Here is a 17,137-nt window from a genome sequence, read left to right as displayed (position 1 = left end):
GCCTCTCTATAAAATCACGTAAGTTTTGAATGCCTTTCCTTTCTTCAGGGACCTTAGAGTCCCAACACGGAGCAGCTGCTGACCCTGCTCTGTCAGCGCAGAGTGAGGTGTCATCTCACGTACTGCCACAGCAGCCCCATGAGCCAGGCTCCTGAGGTAGGCACTGCTGTTTTCTGCATTTTTCAGATGAGGAAACAGTCTTAAAGTGGAAAAACACACCCCTGGAATCAGAAACAAGCATAGGGCTGTGTTTGTCTGGTTCCAAAGTCTCTTGGTCACGCCGTGCTACACGCCAGTACTGCAGATCAGGGGTTCAAGTCAGATCCTCTCCAGTAGTCTCTGCAGAGCCCTCCGTAGCCTCAGAAGACATAGAATTACTATCCCCAAGGCCATAGCGGCCCCAGGGACGCTCCAAGGAGATAGCAGCTGAGCTCACGCTCAGATTTCTTAGTACTCACAGCCGCTGCCTGCATGCTCCCTGTCCTCCTTGGAAATGTCAGTAGGGACCCGGGCTAGTGTGAGAAGGAGGGGAGTGCCTTGTAAAAAAGCCCCAGACGAGTGGATGGACAGATTTGGCTATATGAAAACAGAAAACCGTCATGTGACACAGACAAGTAGAAACAGTCAGCTGACCAGTGATAAACTGGAAAAATTACTTACAGTTGACATAAAAACAAGATGTTAAACCCAGAAATGTAGAGTATCCAATCAAAGAAAACAGTCCAGTGGCGACTGGACTAAGGACATAAAGAAGTCCACACAAGGAGACATTGAAATGGCCACGAACGATATGAAAAGATTCTTGACTAGAAATCATAGCAAAGCAGCCTGTCCATCAGGTTATAAACATGTAAAGGTTGATGATAACCTCTTCTTCACAAGAAATGGGTGGACAGGTGTCTGAATCCTATGGGTGTGACTGTAACTGCCCCAAGCCAACACCCCCACTGCCACCACCCTACTCCAGACCCTGTCCGAGCACAGGTCAGCTCATGCTCCTTCACACCCGCCAGGGGCCCTCAGTCTGCCTGCAGCCCCAGGCCTCGAGGCTGGGGACTCCTGCCCGTTGACGTCCCCACCCTCGCCTGGGCTGCTCGCCCTCCTTCTAAGTCTCTCGTTCACATCACAGCTTGTCCACCGAGTGTGCTGTCTCCCCTGTGCCTTGGAGCCTCTGCAGTTGTGAGTCTCCCCCTGGAAGGCCCCCCTCATGTCACCTAGACAGCTTCAACCTTCAGGTCTCAGCTCACACAGCACTTCTCCTGGAGGCTTTTAAAGGGAAATATCCATGAAAACAGCCTTCCTTACATATACTGAACATCCAAACACAGTACTTTATAGCTGTTTTAAAAAGATGAAGGAGCTGTTTACTTTCCAGGGCAAGAGGTCCATGATCTAGTCTTCGTTGGAAAACATAAGCTAGTTGTAGAATTGTTTATGGAGTTTGTTTGTTACTATTTTGGTAAAAAATACATCTCTGTATGTTTGTGGTTGTACATATGCAGAAAAATGTATGAAAGGGCACTCACCGAAAGTACCCGGTCACCTTTGAGGAGCAGAATTTGGGGTAAGAGGCTCCCCTTTTAGAGAGACTTCGTGGAAGTGGAGCTTGTACAGCACAGCGCACTTTCATGTGTGTAGTTCGAGGAGACAGGACAGATGTGTATATCCATGCCATGCTGCCCCCACCGCCACTCGCGATTCCGAGGCCCACCCAGGAGTGGTGACCGTTGTCACTGTTGTGTTTGTGTGGTGAGTGAACTGGACCGTCTGTGTCCCCTGAGCGTGCAGTCGCTGGTGTCTGCTAGTTGTCTTTTTAAGTCTTATTATTATATTTTCAGGCTGTTCCTCCTGAGGGTCACCCCCCTGGCTGGTGACTGATGGAGGCTAAGCTTCGACACACGTGCTGAGGCGACCACCTGTCTCAGGGCCGTGTGTGCGGGGCTGCACGCTCAGTGCCCAGGGCTCAGGGCTTACGAGTCGGCCCTGCCTCCGCGTTCCTTTGAGCAGGGCCTTCTGCTCTGCCGGAACGTAGAGATGATGAGGCCCTCTCTGTCTCTCCTGAGAGTACATCACACTCGTGTGAGCACGCAGCCTCTGGGTTCCAGGAGTGTGTGGGAGCTTGGGCAGGTCCGCAGCAGCTGTCTCACTCCCAGACCACCTTGCACTTGGGGCTGGTCTCTTAGCACAGCCGGCATCCGAGCCCCTGGCCTTCCTGCTTTCAGTCTACAGGGACTGCTGGTCCTTTGGCTGCGGCGTCCCGAGCTGGGGTGAGGAGCGCAGCAGCCCGTGGTGAGACAGTACAGGCGTGCTCAGTGCCCACCGAGACTCAGTGGTTTGTTCTGAGTGAGAACTCACTTGCTGTCTGTCCTTGGTGAGTTCTTAAAGTCCTGAAATGGTGGTTTTGGACAGTTTTATCCAGTTTTATCATTGCTTTTGGGGGAGAGGATTTGTGGAGCTCCTCACTCACATCCAGAAATTAATTCACATTGGCATTTATTTGCTGTTAAAGAAGTCTTGCTAAAATTACTGCACCTGTGGCGCGATCGAGGTTCCTGTGTATTTTCATTGCATGGGTCCCTGCGCTTGTGTTGGGGACACATTGTTGGGAAAGCCCCATCACGGAGGCCGAGACCCATCATTATGGCCTGTTGGACTGTGCTAGCATGAGGGAGGTCATTGCCTCAGTCCTCTGTCTGATAGGTGTGAGGACTGGCAGCCACCCTCTCCTCCCAGCATAGCACGCAGGGTGCCGCGTCGGAAGTCCCACCAGCACCCCTGGGCTGCTTTGCTGTGGGGATTCCTGAGTTTGTTCTCAGGGAGCGCTTCCCTCCCCGGCTGTGTGAGAAGCTGCCCTGTTGCTGGGGGGTGGACACCGGAGTCTCCGGGGTGGAAGGTCAGTAGGTGGAGGTCACTCGGAGCAGGTTTGAAACTTCGGTGACAACCTGCAACTGGTTTGAATGGGCAGGTCCGTGTTCTCCGCACACAGCACGCTGGGCCGTCTGCTCCTCTCTGGTGACCCCCAACTGCTCCTCAGGCCATCACCGTCGTGTGGCTGCCCCACAGCCCCTTCCTCCATCCTCTCCTCAGCTGAACTCTGTCCAGGTCCTCACCGTGGAGTTTCCTGCATTTGCCCAGACTCTGTGCAGCTTTCCCCGCTTTGTCCTGATACTGGCCCGGCCTCCAGTAGTGGGGTTGCCCTCGTTCACCAGTAACGTGGTCTCCAGTGTCCCGCCCCCGCTGCCCTTTGGACTCCGCTGTCTAACCCTGGGTGCTTCCTCCTGCAGGCGCTGATGACAGGGAGTCTCCCCGGCTTCGTGGATGTCATCAGGAACCTCAACTCTCCTTCTGTGCGGGAAGACAACGTGCTCACACAGGCCAGAGCAGCGGGGAAAAGAATCTTCTTCTATGGAGACGACACATGGGTGAAATTATTCCCAAAGCATTTTGTAGAATATGATGGAACAACCTCCTTTTTTGTGTCAGATTATACAGAGGTCAGTTTGGACAGTAAGAATGTTTGTTAGACTAGGTGGAGCCTGACGCCGTTCTCAGGGAGAGGAAACGTGGTTATGTGTGTGGCTGTTACGGGTGTATTGGGAGTAGTCTGGGGACGTTGTGGGCATTGTCCATTCTCATAATCAGTTATAACCCAGCGACGTGAACCCTGGTGCAGGTGTGAGCACGAAGCCCAGACCAGCTGAGCAGCGGCTGGCGGGATACAAATGATCAGGATGGGATCCCAGCAAGGGGACATGAGGTTGAGTTTTGACTGGGGAGTGGGGACCTGCTAAGTGGACAGAACAGGTGGCAGCATCTGTCAGAGGCAGAGCCCGCACCCTGCATGGGCTGCTGGGGTGCCTAAGGCTGTTGGTCCCGCTGCGCGTTGCGAGGCATGAGGGCAGATGGGGAGCTGGGTGGAACCTGGGCCTCGGGGCCATCGCCCCATGCTGGGAGCGCATCTCCAACAAGGAAAAGAGTGTGCATAGAGCCGTGAGGCAGAGGGATACCCAAGGGCCTGTCTGAGCATGGCATGGCAGGTTCGGCCCTGCTGCCCCCCACACCTGTGTGCCCGGAGAAGTGCCGGCCGTCTGCGCGCGTTGACACCCCTCTGCAGCTGGCCTCCAGCAGAGACTGGGCTTCCCCGCCTGGTACACACTCACTCAGACTCCCGTCTTTGTGGGAGATTTCTCAGTGGGAGGGAGGTGAGCCAGCTCGGGCGTCAGGGCTGACCTGGCTGAGGGCTCTGTGAGGGCTGCTCGAGGGCCAGTCCCTGCCTGGGAAGGTACTATGTGCTTTCCCTCCCAAAACAGCCTTATTGGGCACACGGAGATGCCCCCTGCTTCACCCCACTGGTCACCTGGACAGAGCACCGCTCGGACTTAGCCGACTGCCCTTAACCTCATCGTAACGTAGCACCTGCTAGACTTGGTCATTTGCTTAAGGCCCAGAATTGGCCCCACAGAACGGTTTAGTCAGAATAAATCTTGCTCATTTAATGTGGCTATATAGTATGTTCTGTCTATAACCTGGGGACATAAAAACAGTATTAGCGAGTGCTTAACTTAATACTAATAGCGTTGGCTTAGTTTTTTATGACACTTTCTATTTCCTGGTGTTTTCCAACTCCCACAAGTCCTGTTACTTACAATAAACCCCTGTAACTTACAATGACCATGTCCCTTTTCCTTGGGGAGTGAAGACCCAGGGAGCTCCGGGGAGCTGTTCATCCCGACTTCCCCCTTGAAGGTGGATGACAATGTCACACGGCACCTGGACACAGTGTTACAGCGAGGGGACTGGGACGTGCTGATCCTCCATTACCTGGGGCTGGACCACATCGGCCACGTTTCCGGGCCTGGCAGCCCACTGATCGGGCGCAAGCTCCGTGAGATGGACAGTGTCCTGATGAAGACCCATGCCGCGCTGCTGGCACAGGTGAGGAGACGTGGCTGCTGGCACAACCTCAGTGGCCGTAGTGGACATCCCACTCAGGGAGCCTTCGCAGACTGCACGTCCGCGTGCCGGGCACCATTGCGATGCTCACCTGGGCCGACTCAGTCTCCCAGCAGCCCTGCAGAATAGCGGCTGTGACCATCCCCACCGCCACTCCTCCATCCAGCCATGTTCCTGCCTGGCTGTTTGTGGAGCTCACACTCTAGCCAGGAGGCTAGAGCAGACAAGAAACAAATGAGGACTAGGGTTTCCAGGCGGGAATTCCCGCCCGTTCTCAGGAATCTTTTTCGCTTTCCTCTTCCCAAATCCTGAGATAACAAACTGTTTTCTGTTCTCCACGATGAATCGTTTCCACAGTGACGGCCAATACTACCAACCACCTGGGTTCAAGGAGCCAATTTTCCCGATTTCCTGACCAACTTTTCTTGGGATTCGGGAATGGAAAAGCGAAAAAAATTCCCCAAGACCGGACGGGAATTCCCACCCGGAAATCCTACCTATAAATAGGAAAAATGTCTAAGACGTACATTGTGAGTAGTACGTTTATTTCCCCTTGTGGGTATTACTGGGTTTAAGGAGCCGATTTTCCCAGTTTCCCGACCCACTTCTCTCAGGATTTGGGAATGGGAAAGCAAAAAAATTCCTGAGAACAGGTGGGAATTCCCACCTTGAAAACCTAATGAGGGCTAACATATTCTTAAAAGTGATTGTGCCATAGGAAAATGTAGGGCAGGAGGGGACAGCGTCTGAGAGAGGCTGTCACTGAAGCAGCATGGTCGGAGTAGTCAGGTGCCAGGTGAGCAGAGACTGCAGGGGAGGGAGGGCCAGAGCCTGCCAGGCACATTCAGGGGCAGCAAGGCCATTGCTTGGAGCCCCAGGGCAGACGGGACTGACGCCGACTGAGAAATGTACCTTAGCTGTCACAGCTTGGGAGTGGCAAGGACAGGACCTGAACCCAAGCCCTCTGCCCTGAGCGCCCCAAGCACGAGCCTGCTGTGCTGTGTGGCCTCCAGGGGATCCCTGCTGCTTCATATGTGACTTTGACTCTTTGATCTGACTACAGGTTACAAGAAAAATGAGCTCATTTCAAAAATGCTGTGTTTATGAAGTAAAGCCAAAAGCTGAAGTTGTTTTGTGAGCAAAGTCACGTGCTCTCTGTCTGAGTCCAGTTACCGTGCTTTCCCTTTGTCTTACAGGAGAAGAAGACTCTTTTACCCAGTTTGCTGGTTCTCTGTGGGGACCATGGCATGTCGGAAACAGGGGGTCACGGGGGGTCTTCCACGGAGGAAGTAAATACTCCTCTGGTCTTAATCAGCTCTGCGTTTGAAAGAAAACCTGGTGAGAATTGAGGCACGTGTAACATGTTGGACTGTGCTTCATTTCTGTGTTCTACAGCCTGCTTTTCATTTTAAAAACTGTTCTTGGAAGCTAAGTTTGAAATATCCTGAGCAATGTGAGAATGAAAACAAATGGGGCCACGGGCACTCAGAACTGACTTGACCACATGCTCTCTGGCCGCTCGCTGGCTGTTTCCTTGTTGGATTCTGTGGCTTCCTCCCGTGACCCTTGGTGTCACCGGCATTGCTGGCCCTTGTTCTGAGACCTGCCTTTTGTCTGGTTTCTTCCTGCCTCCAGCTTTGCCCTCTGGTCCTCCCTGCTGGCTTAGCCTCCTAGCCCGGCCTTTTCTCTGCATTTCTTTTGTCTCCTTTTACACTCACTCCCGAGGTGATCTGGGTCGTGTCCATGCTTCTCAGTGCCGTGAACAAGCTCACCTCTCTCACATTGACCCCTCCAGCTGTTTCCTCTTCTCCAGGCTCTGGACTGCCGACTAAGCTGCCTGTCCATTGGGCAGGGCGCGTCCAGCTGCCCTCCCTGTCTGCCAGCTCCTGGCCTTCCACGTGGCCTTCGAGTCCTTGATCTTCTTTCTCCCTGGCTCCCATGTGCTAGACCATTCCCTGCCTCCCACATGGAAAACCTTGCAGTGGCTGGAGGTGGGGCGCAGTGATACCCCCCGTGAGGCTTCTTGCCTCGCTCGCGCTTCCTCTGGAGCCATGGTCCCCGCTCCTCACTGCGTCCTGGCCTATGCCCTTCCCAGCACTTGCTCCTCTGAACATATGCCTGACCTTCTAAGACTAAGGTGTTCTCCTGTAACTTGAGCCGCTCCTAGGGCCCCACAGGAGCCTGCCTGTCGGGAGTGGGCATAACACCCTCCAGAGAACCCATCTCTACACCCCGTTGGCCCACACTGCATCCCACAGCAGGGTCCGTGCCACTCCGAGCTGAGCGAGAGCCCACGTCAGGAGGGGCCATTCCTTCTGTCCACTCTCTGGTCCAGCAGAGGTGTGCTGGGCACCAGCACAGCCGTCACCCCGGGAGCTTGTACTCTGGGGCGGAGAGGACACAGCTGAGTTGTCCGTTTCCACTGTCAGGATTTTTGTCCAGCCTGAGGGCTGACGTCCCATCTTGAGGGTGCGTATGGGACTGGCTCCTCCCCGTGCATGGGCCTGACTGCTTGCCCGGTGCCAGGAAGGGCCAGGGGAGCTGTGCTTGTACACTGACCTCGGTGCCAGCGGTGGGTTCTGGGTTTCTTCATTTGCTCGTTTTATGAATATTCTGAGACCTCATTCTGCTTCTTTTATGAGCCAGGACTATGGGCAGCCATCGTCAGTATCCATTTTAGGACATTTCATCACCCCCACCACCACCCGGCCTGCCTGCCTTTGTTAGGTCTGCCTCTTTGGGGTATTTTGTACGAAAGGAGCCCTTGTGTGACTCGCTTCAAGGTTCACCCCCAGGGCAGACGTAGCAGCTCGTCACTCTTTCTGTCGCCAAGTGACGTTTCATTGTGTGGACGTGCCACGTTCATCCCTCCAGTTGTCAGTGGATGGACAAGTGTCTCCACCTTTCGGCTGCACAAATGGTGCTGATGTGAACATTTGTGGACGAGTGTTTGTGGGGACGTGGACTTTCATACGGTATCGTTTTTCCTCCAGTGCAATTTGCCCCCCTCCCCACTGTGCTGTTAACATCAAATCCATTACATTTCCACGTGGTAACAGGCGGACACTAACTACATGGATGTAGTTTCATTTACAGTTGGCCCTTGAACAACGAGGGTTTGTGTGGGTCAAGAGGGTTTGAACAGTCAGTTTCAGGGGACCCTCGCAGTTCAGACCCGTGTTGTTCCAGAGCCAACTGCATTTTTGAAGCACGGTTGGGAATTCATGTGCACGGAGGCCCTACTGTGCTTACAGTCAGTTACACTCTGATGACACAGCAGCTCGACACCACAACCCCTGCATAGTTCAGGAGTCCACCAGGATGGCTTTTGGTGTCAGTCTTTCCTGATTGTATAATCACCTTTGCCTTTTTTATTGGATTCATTACCATCTGGAGTCACTTGCTCACAACCTGAGGAATTTGCTTTAGTATTTCTTGTAAGGCAGGTTTGCTAGCAGCAAATTGTCTTTCTTTCCCTGGATGTCTGTATTTTGCCTTTGCTTTTGAAAGACAGTGTTGCTGGATTTAAGGTTCTCGGGTGAGTGTCCATTTTCCTTTCAGCACGTTGAATATGCTGTTCTGCTGCCTCTGGCCTCCGTGGTTTCTGGTGAGGAATCAACTGTTAATCTAATGGGGTTCCCCGTCTCTGTCTTCGGCTTTCAGCGTTTTCAGTGTGTATGTCTGTGTGTCTCATGTTTATCCAACTTGGATGTGTGGATCATTATGGTTTCTCATCAAATTTGAGAAATAATCTATCTGTTGTTCAGATGGCATAAGTTATATCAGCCTGTCTTTAAATGGGCTAACTCTCCTGCCAGTTCAAAATCTGCTGTCGAGCTACTATACTGAATTTTTCATCTCAGTTCATGTTTTTCATTTTCAGAGTTTCCACTGGGTTCTCTTTTATAATTCCTGACACGATTGATAATCTCTTTGATGAGGCACTGTCATCACATGTTCCTTTACAGCTTTACGCGTGGTTTCCTCCTGTTCTTTGACCATATTTCTGATGGTTGCTTGGGATACTTAGTCTATCAGTTCTGACAGCTGGATCTTCACAGAAAGGTTCTGTGGCTTGTTAAGTTTCCATTTGAGTTATACTTTCCTGTTTCTTCACATAATTGCTCATAGTTTTTGATAAAAAAATGAACATTTTAAATGACACCGGAGGGGCCAAAAAATGTACACATTTTGAGAGATGTTATCTATGTATTACTTTTAGAAGGAGGTCTTGCTGGTCAGAGTGTTTAGGGGCCTGAGGTCAGCTGGAGCCCGCGTCCGTCGCCCGCTCGCCGAGTCAGTCTGAAGGTGGAGGGGCAGGGCCCCTAGGGAGACTGCCTCACCCTTTTTCAGGGCTCCAACTGCTGCCTCTGTGCCCCCCGCGCTCTAAGCTCCCTCGTGACAGTGTCGTGTGCCAGGCACCGTGCAGTGTGTGCTACTCTTGCAGGGGCCGCGCTCCACATCGAATGGGTTCCGGTCTATTCACTGACGTGAAAACAGTGAGGCAATTTCTGTAGAATCCACGTGGCATGCTTTGAAGACACCGGCACTTAGAGTCACATTAGTTGCAGGTCAAATTCGAGAATGACTGCCGTCGTGCACGTCCCAGAGCCTGTCACTTACACTGTTTTTTCCCCTAGGTGACGTCAGACGTCCAGCGCACGTTCAGCAGACTGACTTGGCCCCGACACTGGCCGTAGGGCTTGGCCTGCCCATCCCCAAGCACAGCGTGGGCAGCCTCTTGTTCCCAGTTGTGCAAGGGACGGCACTGAGAGAGCAACTGAGGTTCTTACACTTAAACACAGTGCAGCTTAGCAAACTGCTGCAAGAGAACGTGCCCTCCTATGAGAAAGGTGAGCCCTTCTGCGGTTGCTGCCATCGTCAGGCTGTGCGTTTTCACAGCACCTGAGGCTTCGCTGCTGTTTTCCATGTGTGTACACTGTCAGTCTGAGCGTCTGTGCACAGTTACGTCCCTGTTTCCTTAGAACCCTGATTCCCACCGTTAGCAATTAGCTAAATCAAGCTCTTTTAAAAGTTTATTCATTCAATAGAAGTGGAATTTTTTCACTAAGTTCCTGTTTGGCCAGACGCTACTAAAGCACTGGAGACGTAGCAGTACAAGGCTCTGCCCTCAGGGAGCTTATTTTGCAGAGGGGAACCAGAGAGGCTGGGGAGCGCGGTGGCCGAGGGGCCAGGGCAGGCCTGGCCTGCAGCCTAGGACGGAGCGCTGTGGCAGTGCTGGCTCCTGTGCTGGGGACGTTGCCTGCACATCCGAGGAAGTACCAGGGGCCAAAGTAGCTGGAGCAGAGAGAACGGCGAGGAAGGCAGAAGGATATGCGGTCAGAGGGCCGGCAGTTGGGACCTTGGCCTGAAATCGGGGCTCCACTCTCATTCCGAGCTGCGTGAGGAGTGCCGGCAGGGTCTCAGGCGTGGCCCCTGGCACTGAGGTCCTGCCTTGTGCTGCGGGAGAGTTAGGGGCTGGGCTGCTGTGGGGCTTGGGGGAGGAGGCAGGCAGTGGCAGTGGAGTCCAGGACAAATGGCTGCATTCTGGACACATTTTGAAGGTGGTACAAGCCCTGGACCTGAGACATGAGAGGGTGGGGTGACTCAGAATGACTTGGGGTTCCCAGCTGATCAGTGAAGAGGGTGAGGGGCCATTCCCAAGGTAGGAACAGCAATTGAGGAGCAGATTTATAAGGTGGGCGCTGGTGAGGTGTGGGCTCTGGTGTCGAGGGAGCCGAGGAAACAACTTGAAGCAGGGGGAGTGCATGCTGTGTTGGATGCTCTCTGGTCACAAGTTGAGCGGCTGAGGCCGGACTGTCCACCCGTCCACCGAGCAGCTAGGTCGCCGGCGACCTTGTCAGGGGCCTTCACGTGCGGTGCTAGGAGGGCCTGGCCACAGCGAGCGTGGCTGAGGGACTGGGCACAGCACGTGGCGGGGGTGGGGAATGGGCCTCTCTTGGGGGGGATATCTTCATTTTCTTTTTCATCTGGGAGAAACCAGGTGTGTTTATATGCTGGTAGGAATGGTTCAGAACAGAGACACCACCTCCCCAGGTACTGAAAGGGTGACGGGTCTGACACTGGAACTGGACATGTCTGGTGACCCAAAGGGGGGGACTCCCAGTCGGGACAGCGCTTCGTGGGATGTTGGCAGGTTTCCTGTTGGAACAGTGGGGACGCCCCGTAGACTGAATGCCCCGTAGACTGTGAGCGCCCTGAGTCGCTCGCTTGTGGAAGACAAACCTGCCAGCAGGGAACGGTTGGGAATAGGACGTCCGTGTCCTGAGTGGCAGCACCAGCTCTTATCGGGGGACGGCCGTGAGCAACTCCATCCAGGGCAGGGCTGGCCACAGTGCACACACCAGACCAGACAGAACTCTTACTGTACTTTTGTTTTTTCAAAAATAGCTTAGGAGCTTGGGACCTTTTGTAAATTTGTCTTTACTGTTACTGTGTGTTCTTTTTCATACATTAACAACCTGTAAAAATATCGAAAACAAAAACAGTGGGGGTGGTTTGCTTGTTTCCCGAGTAGCAGGGTAGGGAGAACTGAGCACTGCAGTGGATGTGGCTGGAAACGAACCTGTGATGTGAACACGGGCCGGTCCCTGGAATGAGAAAGCACTCATGGGCCTTGGACCCCTGGGACACCCTTTGTGTACACCATTGTGACCATGTGTCCTGAAACAAAACTGGGAATGTGTCTGACGCTGAAATAGATTTCAAGGCCATCTGTGAGTCCAGCCCAGTGTGATGCAACTCCGCCATCACTCATCTGACTTGCTTTGGTTCAGGTGGGAAAGGCTTTTCTCACCTCAGGACCCTTGCACGTGCTGTTCCCACTGACTGCATGTTCTTTGCCCATGTTCACCTGGTGAATTTCTGGGCACGCTTTACATTTCAGCCTAAATGTCAGACCTTCCTTGTCCCCCACCTTCACCCCAGTCTTAAGGCAGTTCCCTCATCATTACCAGAAGTCTCTCATTATTTCCTCTCATTTTCCTCCATAGCATTTTATACAATTTGTGATCACATGCATGTACGAGAGCCCAACCAAACAGGAGCTATGTGTGTTTGCACATAGTGCTTACTCAGCACTTAGTGCTTGTTCAGATGCACACACGGCTGTCCCCATGTCTGTGACTCTGGGGGGTGGAGTGTACCAAGTAAGGGTACCAGCCTTAATGCAGACTACCTGAGTGTAGATCCCAGCTCTCGCCTGCCTGCCTGTGAGTTGGTGTCTGAGTTTCCTGCCCGCTTCTCCCTGTCTCCTTGGTCATGGCGAGAGGACAGGAATGAGGAGCTGAGAGTTGTGCCAGCACCCAGCACATGGTACTTGCAGGTCAGCTGGCACCAGCAGCAGTGTCAGGGCTGGGCCTTTGGGCTGTGCTCAGGGCTTGTGCAGCAATACAGCCGTGCAGCGCAGGACAAGCGGAGAGTCTCTGTCCTGGCTGTGATGGGGCAAGCTGGGCAGGCACACGGCTGGTGGATAGGGCCAAAGGCACAGGAGGGCTTAGCCAGACCACCTTGACCAGCTCTGCTGGAGGTCGAAAAAGCATCCTAGATCCCAGGGAGAAAGACAGAAGGAGCGGGTGGGAGGGTGAGGTCAGGTGCGGGAGGTGGAAAGAGGGGGCAGAGCCTGGTGCTGAGGGCAGGCCCGGCGAGCAGATGTCAGCGGGTGCTGACCCACCACCCACTGCGTTAGGTGTCAGATTGTTCCATATGCCCTCAATAACCGCAATTTACTTTGAAATCACGTGTGTGCATGTGTGTGTGCATGTGTGCACGTGCGTGTGTGTGTGTGATCTATAACCTTTTCCTCTTCTCGTTAGAGCCTGGATTTGAACAGTTTAAAATGTCTGAAAGGTTGCATGGGAATTGGATCCGACTGTACCTGGAGGAGAATAATTCAGAAGTTCTTTTCAACCTGGGAATCAAGGTTCGCAGGCAGTACTTGGATGCCCTGCGGACGCTGAGCCTGTCCCTGAGCAGACAAGTGATGCAGTACGACATCTACTCGATGGTGATGGGGACAGTCGTGGTGCTGGAGGTACGGGGCTCATGGGGGTGCCGCCGCTCTGCCGTTAAACTGATCAGACCACTCAGAACACTGCAGTTTAAAGTACATATAATAGCAGTGTTTCTGAACATGGAAAAGGAAGAGTTTCCTGTTGGTTACACTCGCACTGTGTGTCCCTGTGCACAGAGGATTGCCAGCTGTCATCCCGGCCCAAACTGCTGCAGGCGCCGGTCCTGGCAGCTCAGTCGGGTTTATTGGGCCAGCTTCTGCCCCCTCCGTCTGACAGCTGACAGGTTGGGCCGGGCTGCTCTGATCGTCACCCGCCCAGCCCAGCATCCCGGGCCCTGCTACTCTCTCCGTCCAGGTCCTCACCCTGCTCCTGCTCAGTGTCCCGCAAGCACTGGGCAGCAAGGCCAACCTGGACGTGCCGCTGTGGTCGCCTGTGCCCTCGCTGCTCTTTTACCTGCTGCTCCTGATCCTCCTGGCCGCCCACGTCACTGTGTGCACCTCAGCTGAGAGCTCGTGCTACTTCTGCAGCCTCCCGTGGCTGGCGGCAGGCGGGGTGATGGCGCTGATCTCGGCACTGCTCTCTGCCGTCCTGGCTGCTCTGACCAAGCTGTTTGTGGATTCGCGGCGTCTGAGGACGGTAGGGCAGGTTCCTGCACAAGCCGACCTTCCACTCAGGCATTGGTGCAGCCCTGGTGTGTGCCAGGCACAGCACTGGTGTGTGCAAGGAAAGGGGCCGTGCTCCCAGGTCAGCGGGGAGGCACTTAGACCCGTCCCCTTCAGACATGCAGCTCAGTACTGTCGGCTCACAGGCCTTGCCTCCTACGGGGAAAGACAGGGGCCCTGCGACTCACACGGGGGCATACAGAGCTGCTGGTCACAGGCGGGTGGGCAGCTGGCTGAGGGGGAGCAGCCGAGGACGAATGTGCCCGGCAGGAGTCGCGTCAGACACTCCGGGAGGCCCCGGACTGCGTTTCTCTTTTCAAGAAGGACATTTTCCTTTAGAATTCTTAGAGCCTTTGGCCTCTGACACCATCACTCACTAGCCCGCGGTGGTGGCAAGGCTCTGAGGAAGGGTTGGGCACAGTCGGTGCGCGGAGCCCAGGGGCCCAGTATAGGGGCTGTTGGACGCCGACCCTGGGTGCCCGTGTGAGGACGTCCCAGGCTGTGGCTCATCACACGCTTCTCCCCTTGGAGCAGGGGTCGCCCCAGGTCCTCGGAGTCTGGGTCTCGGCTCCTGGCTGCACACAGGAAGTAGGGTGGGCGTCAGGGAGTTACCAGGTGTCAGTCAGTGAGTCATCATCTTCAGTTTTAAATGCTGCAGGTTAGTAAGATTCAGGGCCGTACTGTGAGGCCAACTTCATCATTTCAATAGAATTGATCATTTCCGTGGAAACCTGGATGTTTGGAAAATTCGTGGAGAAATTAGGTCTGATTTCGGGGGACTGTCCTTGGAGTTCTTTGCTTTCAAGTAGTGGGAACTGGGTGGGGATGCCTGAAGGCCCAGGCTCCCCGAGGTCAGAAGTCCGGCACGGACGGAGGGTGGGCCCAACCACCCACTCACTCGGGACTTGCAGTCCAGGGTGTTTCCATGACCCCTGACTGTGACCCAGGAGGGCGGGCAGTCCCAGCACAGCAGGGGGCTGGGTGCCAGCCGAGGAGCCATGGGTGTGTGTCACAGTGGGTTTTCTGTGAGCAAGAACCTCACGTGCGTGTAGCCAGACACGTGCAGTGTTCCGATTTCCCCTACAAAAGACGTCTTCCTTGTCACAGGACCCAGGCCCGTGCCCGTCTAGGTGGTCGGACGTGGGGCTCCTCGCCGTGTTGGGCACCGTGGGCCACGCCCTGAGCCTGGGCGCCAGCAGCTTCGTGGAGGAGGAGCATCAGACCTGGTACTTCCTCGTCACCACCCTGGGCCTGGCTCTGTGTCACGAGGCCTACAGCACCTGCTTCCTGGGAGGCGACGCGGAGCCCCCAGGCTGCCATCGCACGGAACGGGGGCTTGACAGCATGGTGCCAGTGCAGGGCGGGAACCCCGGCTGCGACGTGTTAGAGCTTGGCCAAACACACAGGAGGCCTGCGTCCCTGGACGGACCCTGGGGCCGTGACAGGTGGCTGGTGCTGGCCAGCCCGTGGCTGACGCTCGCCTGCTGCCGGCTGCTGCGCGCGCTGAACCCGACAGGTGTGCAAGGGGCCCACCGCCCTGGCCTGGGGCACTGGCTCGCCAGGTGAGAGAACGGGCCCACAGCTGCTGGCCACACGCAGCCTCCTTTCTCAGTCTAGGCCAGTCTTCCATACTCAGGACAGAAATGGCATTTGGGATCCGAACAGATGCCAAAATACACCACAGCCGTGACTGGCTGTTGGGAGGGGAATGTGTTTGAGACTGGCCTACTATGTTTGGGTTTTTATTGCTGAGTCGCAGTTATTGGTGCTACTTGAAGACCCGTGAGTTTTCAGTGATAATTGTAGCACCATGTAATGTCTCTCGCTGTTTCCCTGTGGTGGGGACGGCTGGGGAGCGCGTGGTCAGAGCCCTTTTCGGCAGCTCTGCCCCTTGGCTTTGTCCTCCCGTCGCTCCCTCCCACCCGGTGGCCGCAGTCCTGTAGACGTGGTGATACAGAGCTAGGCATGGAGCTGGCTGTGGAGGTTCCCCCTCACCCACTGCCAAAGCCTGTCACGAGTGGAGCGGCGGGGGGACCTGACAGGGAGTGTCATAGGCAGGGCGGCTGGAGTGAAGGCAGGAGGCCAGAGCGGGCTGTCCAGGTTTGGGCAGGTTACACATTTTAATTGTCAGTGAAGACTGAGAAAGCTGCAGTGAAAGGGGGGAGCAGAATGAATCCTGTTTCCTGAGCGAGCGAGCGGGTGGCCGATGGGTCACTGTGGTGCTGAGGGACTTCTGGAGAGACTGCCAGGGGGTGGGCTCTCAGGATGGTACCAAACCCGCTCATGAAGGAGGAAGTGCTGCCTCTTGCTGGTAACTAGGAAACCGCAGGTCAGACAAGGTGCAGAAGCAAAATGAGGTAGGACCAGAGTCCTGGACCACTGGCCGGCACAGTCCTTTGGAAGTCACCTGGCAGTGGACATCAGAGGCCACCAAACTATTTGCTCCTCTGGCCACGTCATTCCTCGGGGAGATTTCTCCCCGGTATTGACAACATAAGCAAACACTTCACAACCCTAGTAACCACAGGTAGCATTTCCAAGTGAGCCTGCTACAAGCCCAGCCTGAAGGGAGAGCACTGGCCTGTCCCACAGGGGGGAGCAGAGGGCAGTGGGACGCCTGCCCAGTGACAGGCCTTGCCGGATGCTGTGTCCAAAGCCTGAGCACGTGAAATGCAGTCCAGCACTTCTTTTCTGGAAAATGGGGGCAATGCAGAGAATTTACTAAGTCCAGCCAGTGCGGTGACGTGCGTGTGGGAGCGCCCCCAGCGGCCCTGCTCCCCTCCGGGCAGGCCTGTGCCCACTCCTCAGCCTGGACCCTCCTCCAGCAGGCACACTGGGCACGGCATCACTCACTGTCCCCGCACTGCTGGCTTCTTCCTCCTGCGTCATAGAGCCCGAGGGGCGTGTGAACCTCCTCCTCTGTTGCTCTGGTTTTCAGTTGTGACAATCCAGCAGCGTGCATAAAACCTACACTTGAAAGAGCCACAGTGAGTGGACACCCTCGTGACCACCTCCCTGAGCAAGGACCAGGGCAGTGCCAAGCCGCAGTGTGGCTGCCCTCACCACCTGCTGTCATCGGGACTCACCTCCTGACCCTGGCTGCAGCTTCCCTGTGCGTTTTCCCACAGAGCTCTGCATCCAAGTTCATGTGTATGTACTTGGCAGGATGGTCACTCACCCGCCTAAGGACTGTTGAGTGTCTGGGCCTCGTGAGTGAGCTGCAGCGAACACACAGGAGGGCACCCGCCGTCCCGAGCAGCACTCCCAGGGGGCAGTCACGGTGGGCGTGGCCCCTCCTGGGACAGCTGCTTGCTGCACCCTCTGGCTCACTGAAGTCCCCACCTGGGAGGATCACCCAGGACGTCGTGTGCCCATGCGTTTGCCCAGTGCCTCTTCCACCATGCTTGGGGAAAGGGGCGCAAGGGCCATGCAGGGCTGACGTGGGGACCATGGTGGAGGGGAGTGACAGTCTGGATGACAGTCCTTCGT

General features: G+C 55.1%; 1 protein-coding gene across 3 annotated transcripts in view; it reads left to right on the top strand.

Moving 5' to 3' along the window:
• Positions 1-17,137, top strand: part of PIGG (phosphatidylinositol glycan anchor biosynthesis class G) — a 32,571-nt gene that overhangs the window by 3,429 nt on the left and 12,005 nt on the right. The window contains exons 3-9 of one of the 3 annotated variants that reach the window (XM_033105945.1): positions 3,285-3,422; positions 4,747-4,935; positions 6,150-6,291; positions 9,594-9,806; positions 12,789-13,006; positions 13,341-13,622; positions 14,756-15,210. In XM_033105945.1, coding sequence (XP_032961836.1) covers positions 3,285-3,422; positions 4,747-4,935; positions 6,150-6,291; positions 9,594-9,806; positions 12,789-13,006; positions 13,341-13,622; positions 14,756-15,210 — 1,637 coding nt within the window. Of the gene's footprint in view, positions 1-3,284; positions 3,495-4,699; positions 4,936-6,149; positions 6,292-9,593; positions 9,807-12,788; positions 13,007-13,340; positions 13,623-14,755; positions 15,211-17,137 lie in introns of those variants that run through there. The other 2 variants (XM_033105944.1, XM_033105946.1) reach the window with 2 other exon arrangements.

Source organism: Rhinolophus ferrumequinum, chromosome 5, assembly GCF_004115265.2.
Source record: "Rhinolophus ferrumequinum isolate MPI-CBG mRhiFer1 chromosome 5, mRhiFer1_v1.p, whole genome shotgun sequence".
NCBI lineage: Eukaryota > Metazoa > Chordata > Mammalia > Chiroptera > Rhinolophidae > Rhinolophus > Rhinolophus ferrumequinum.
The sequence above is the reverse complement of the archived record's forward strand: the minus strand, read 5'-3'. Positions and strand labels throughout refer to the sequence as shown.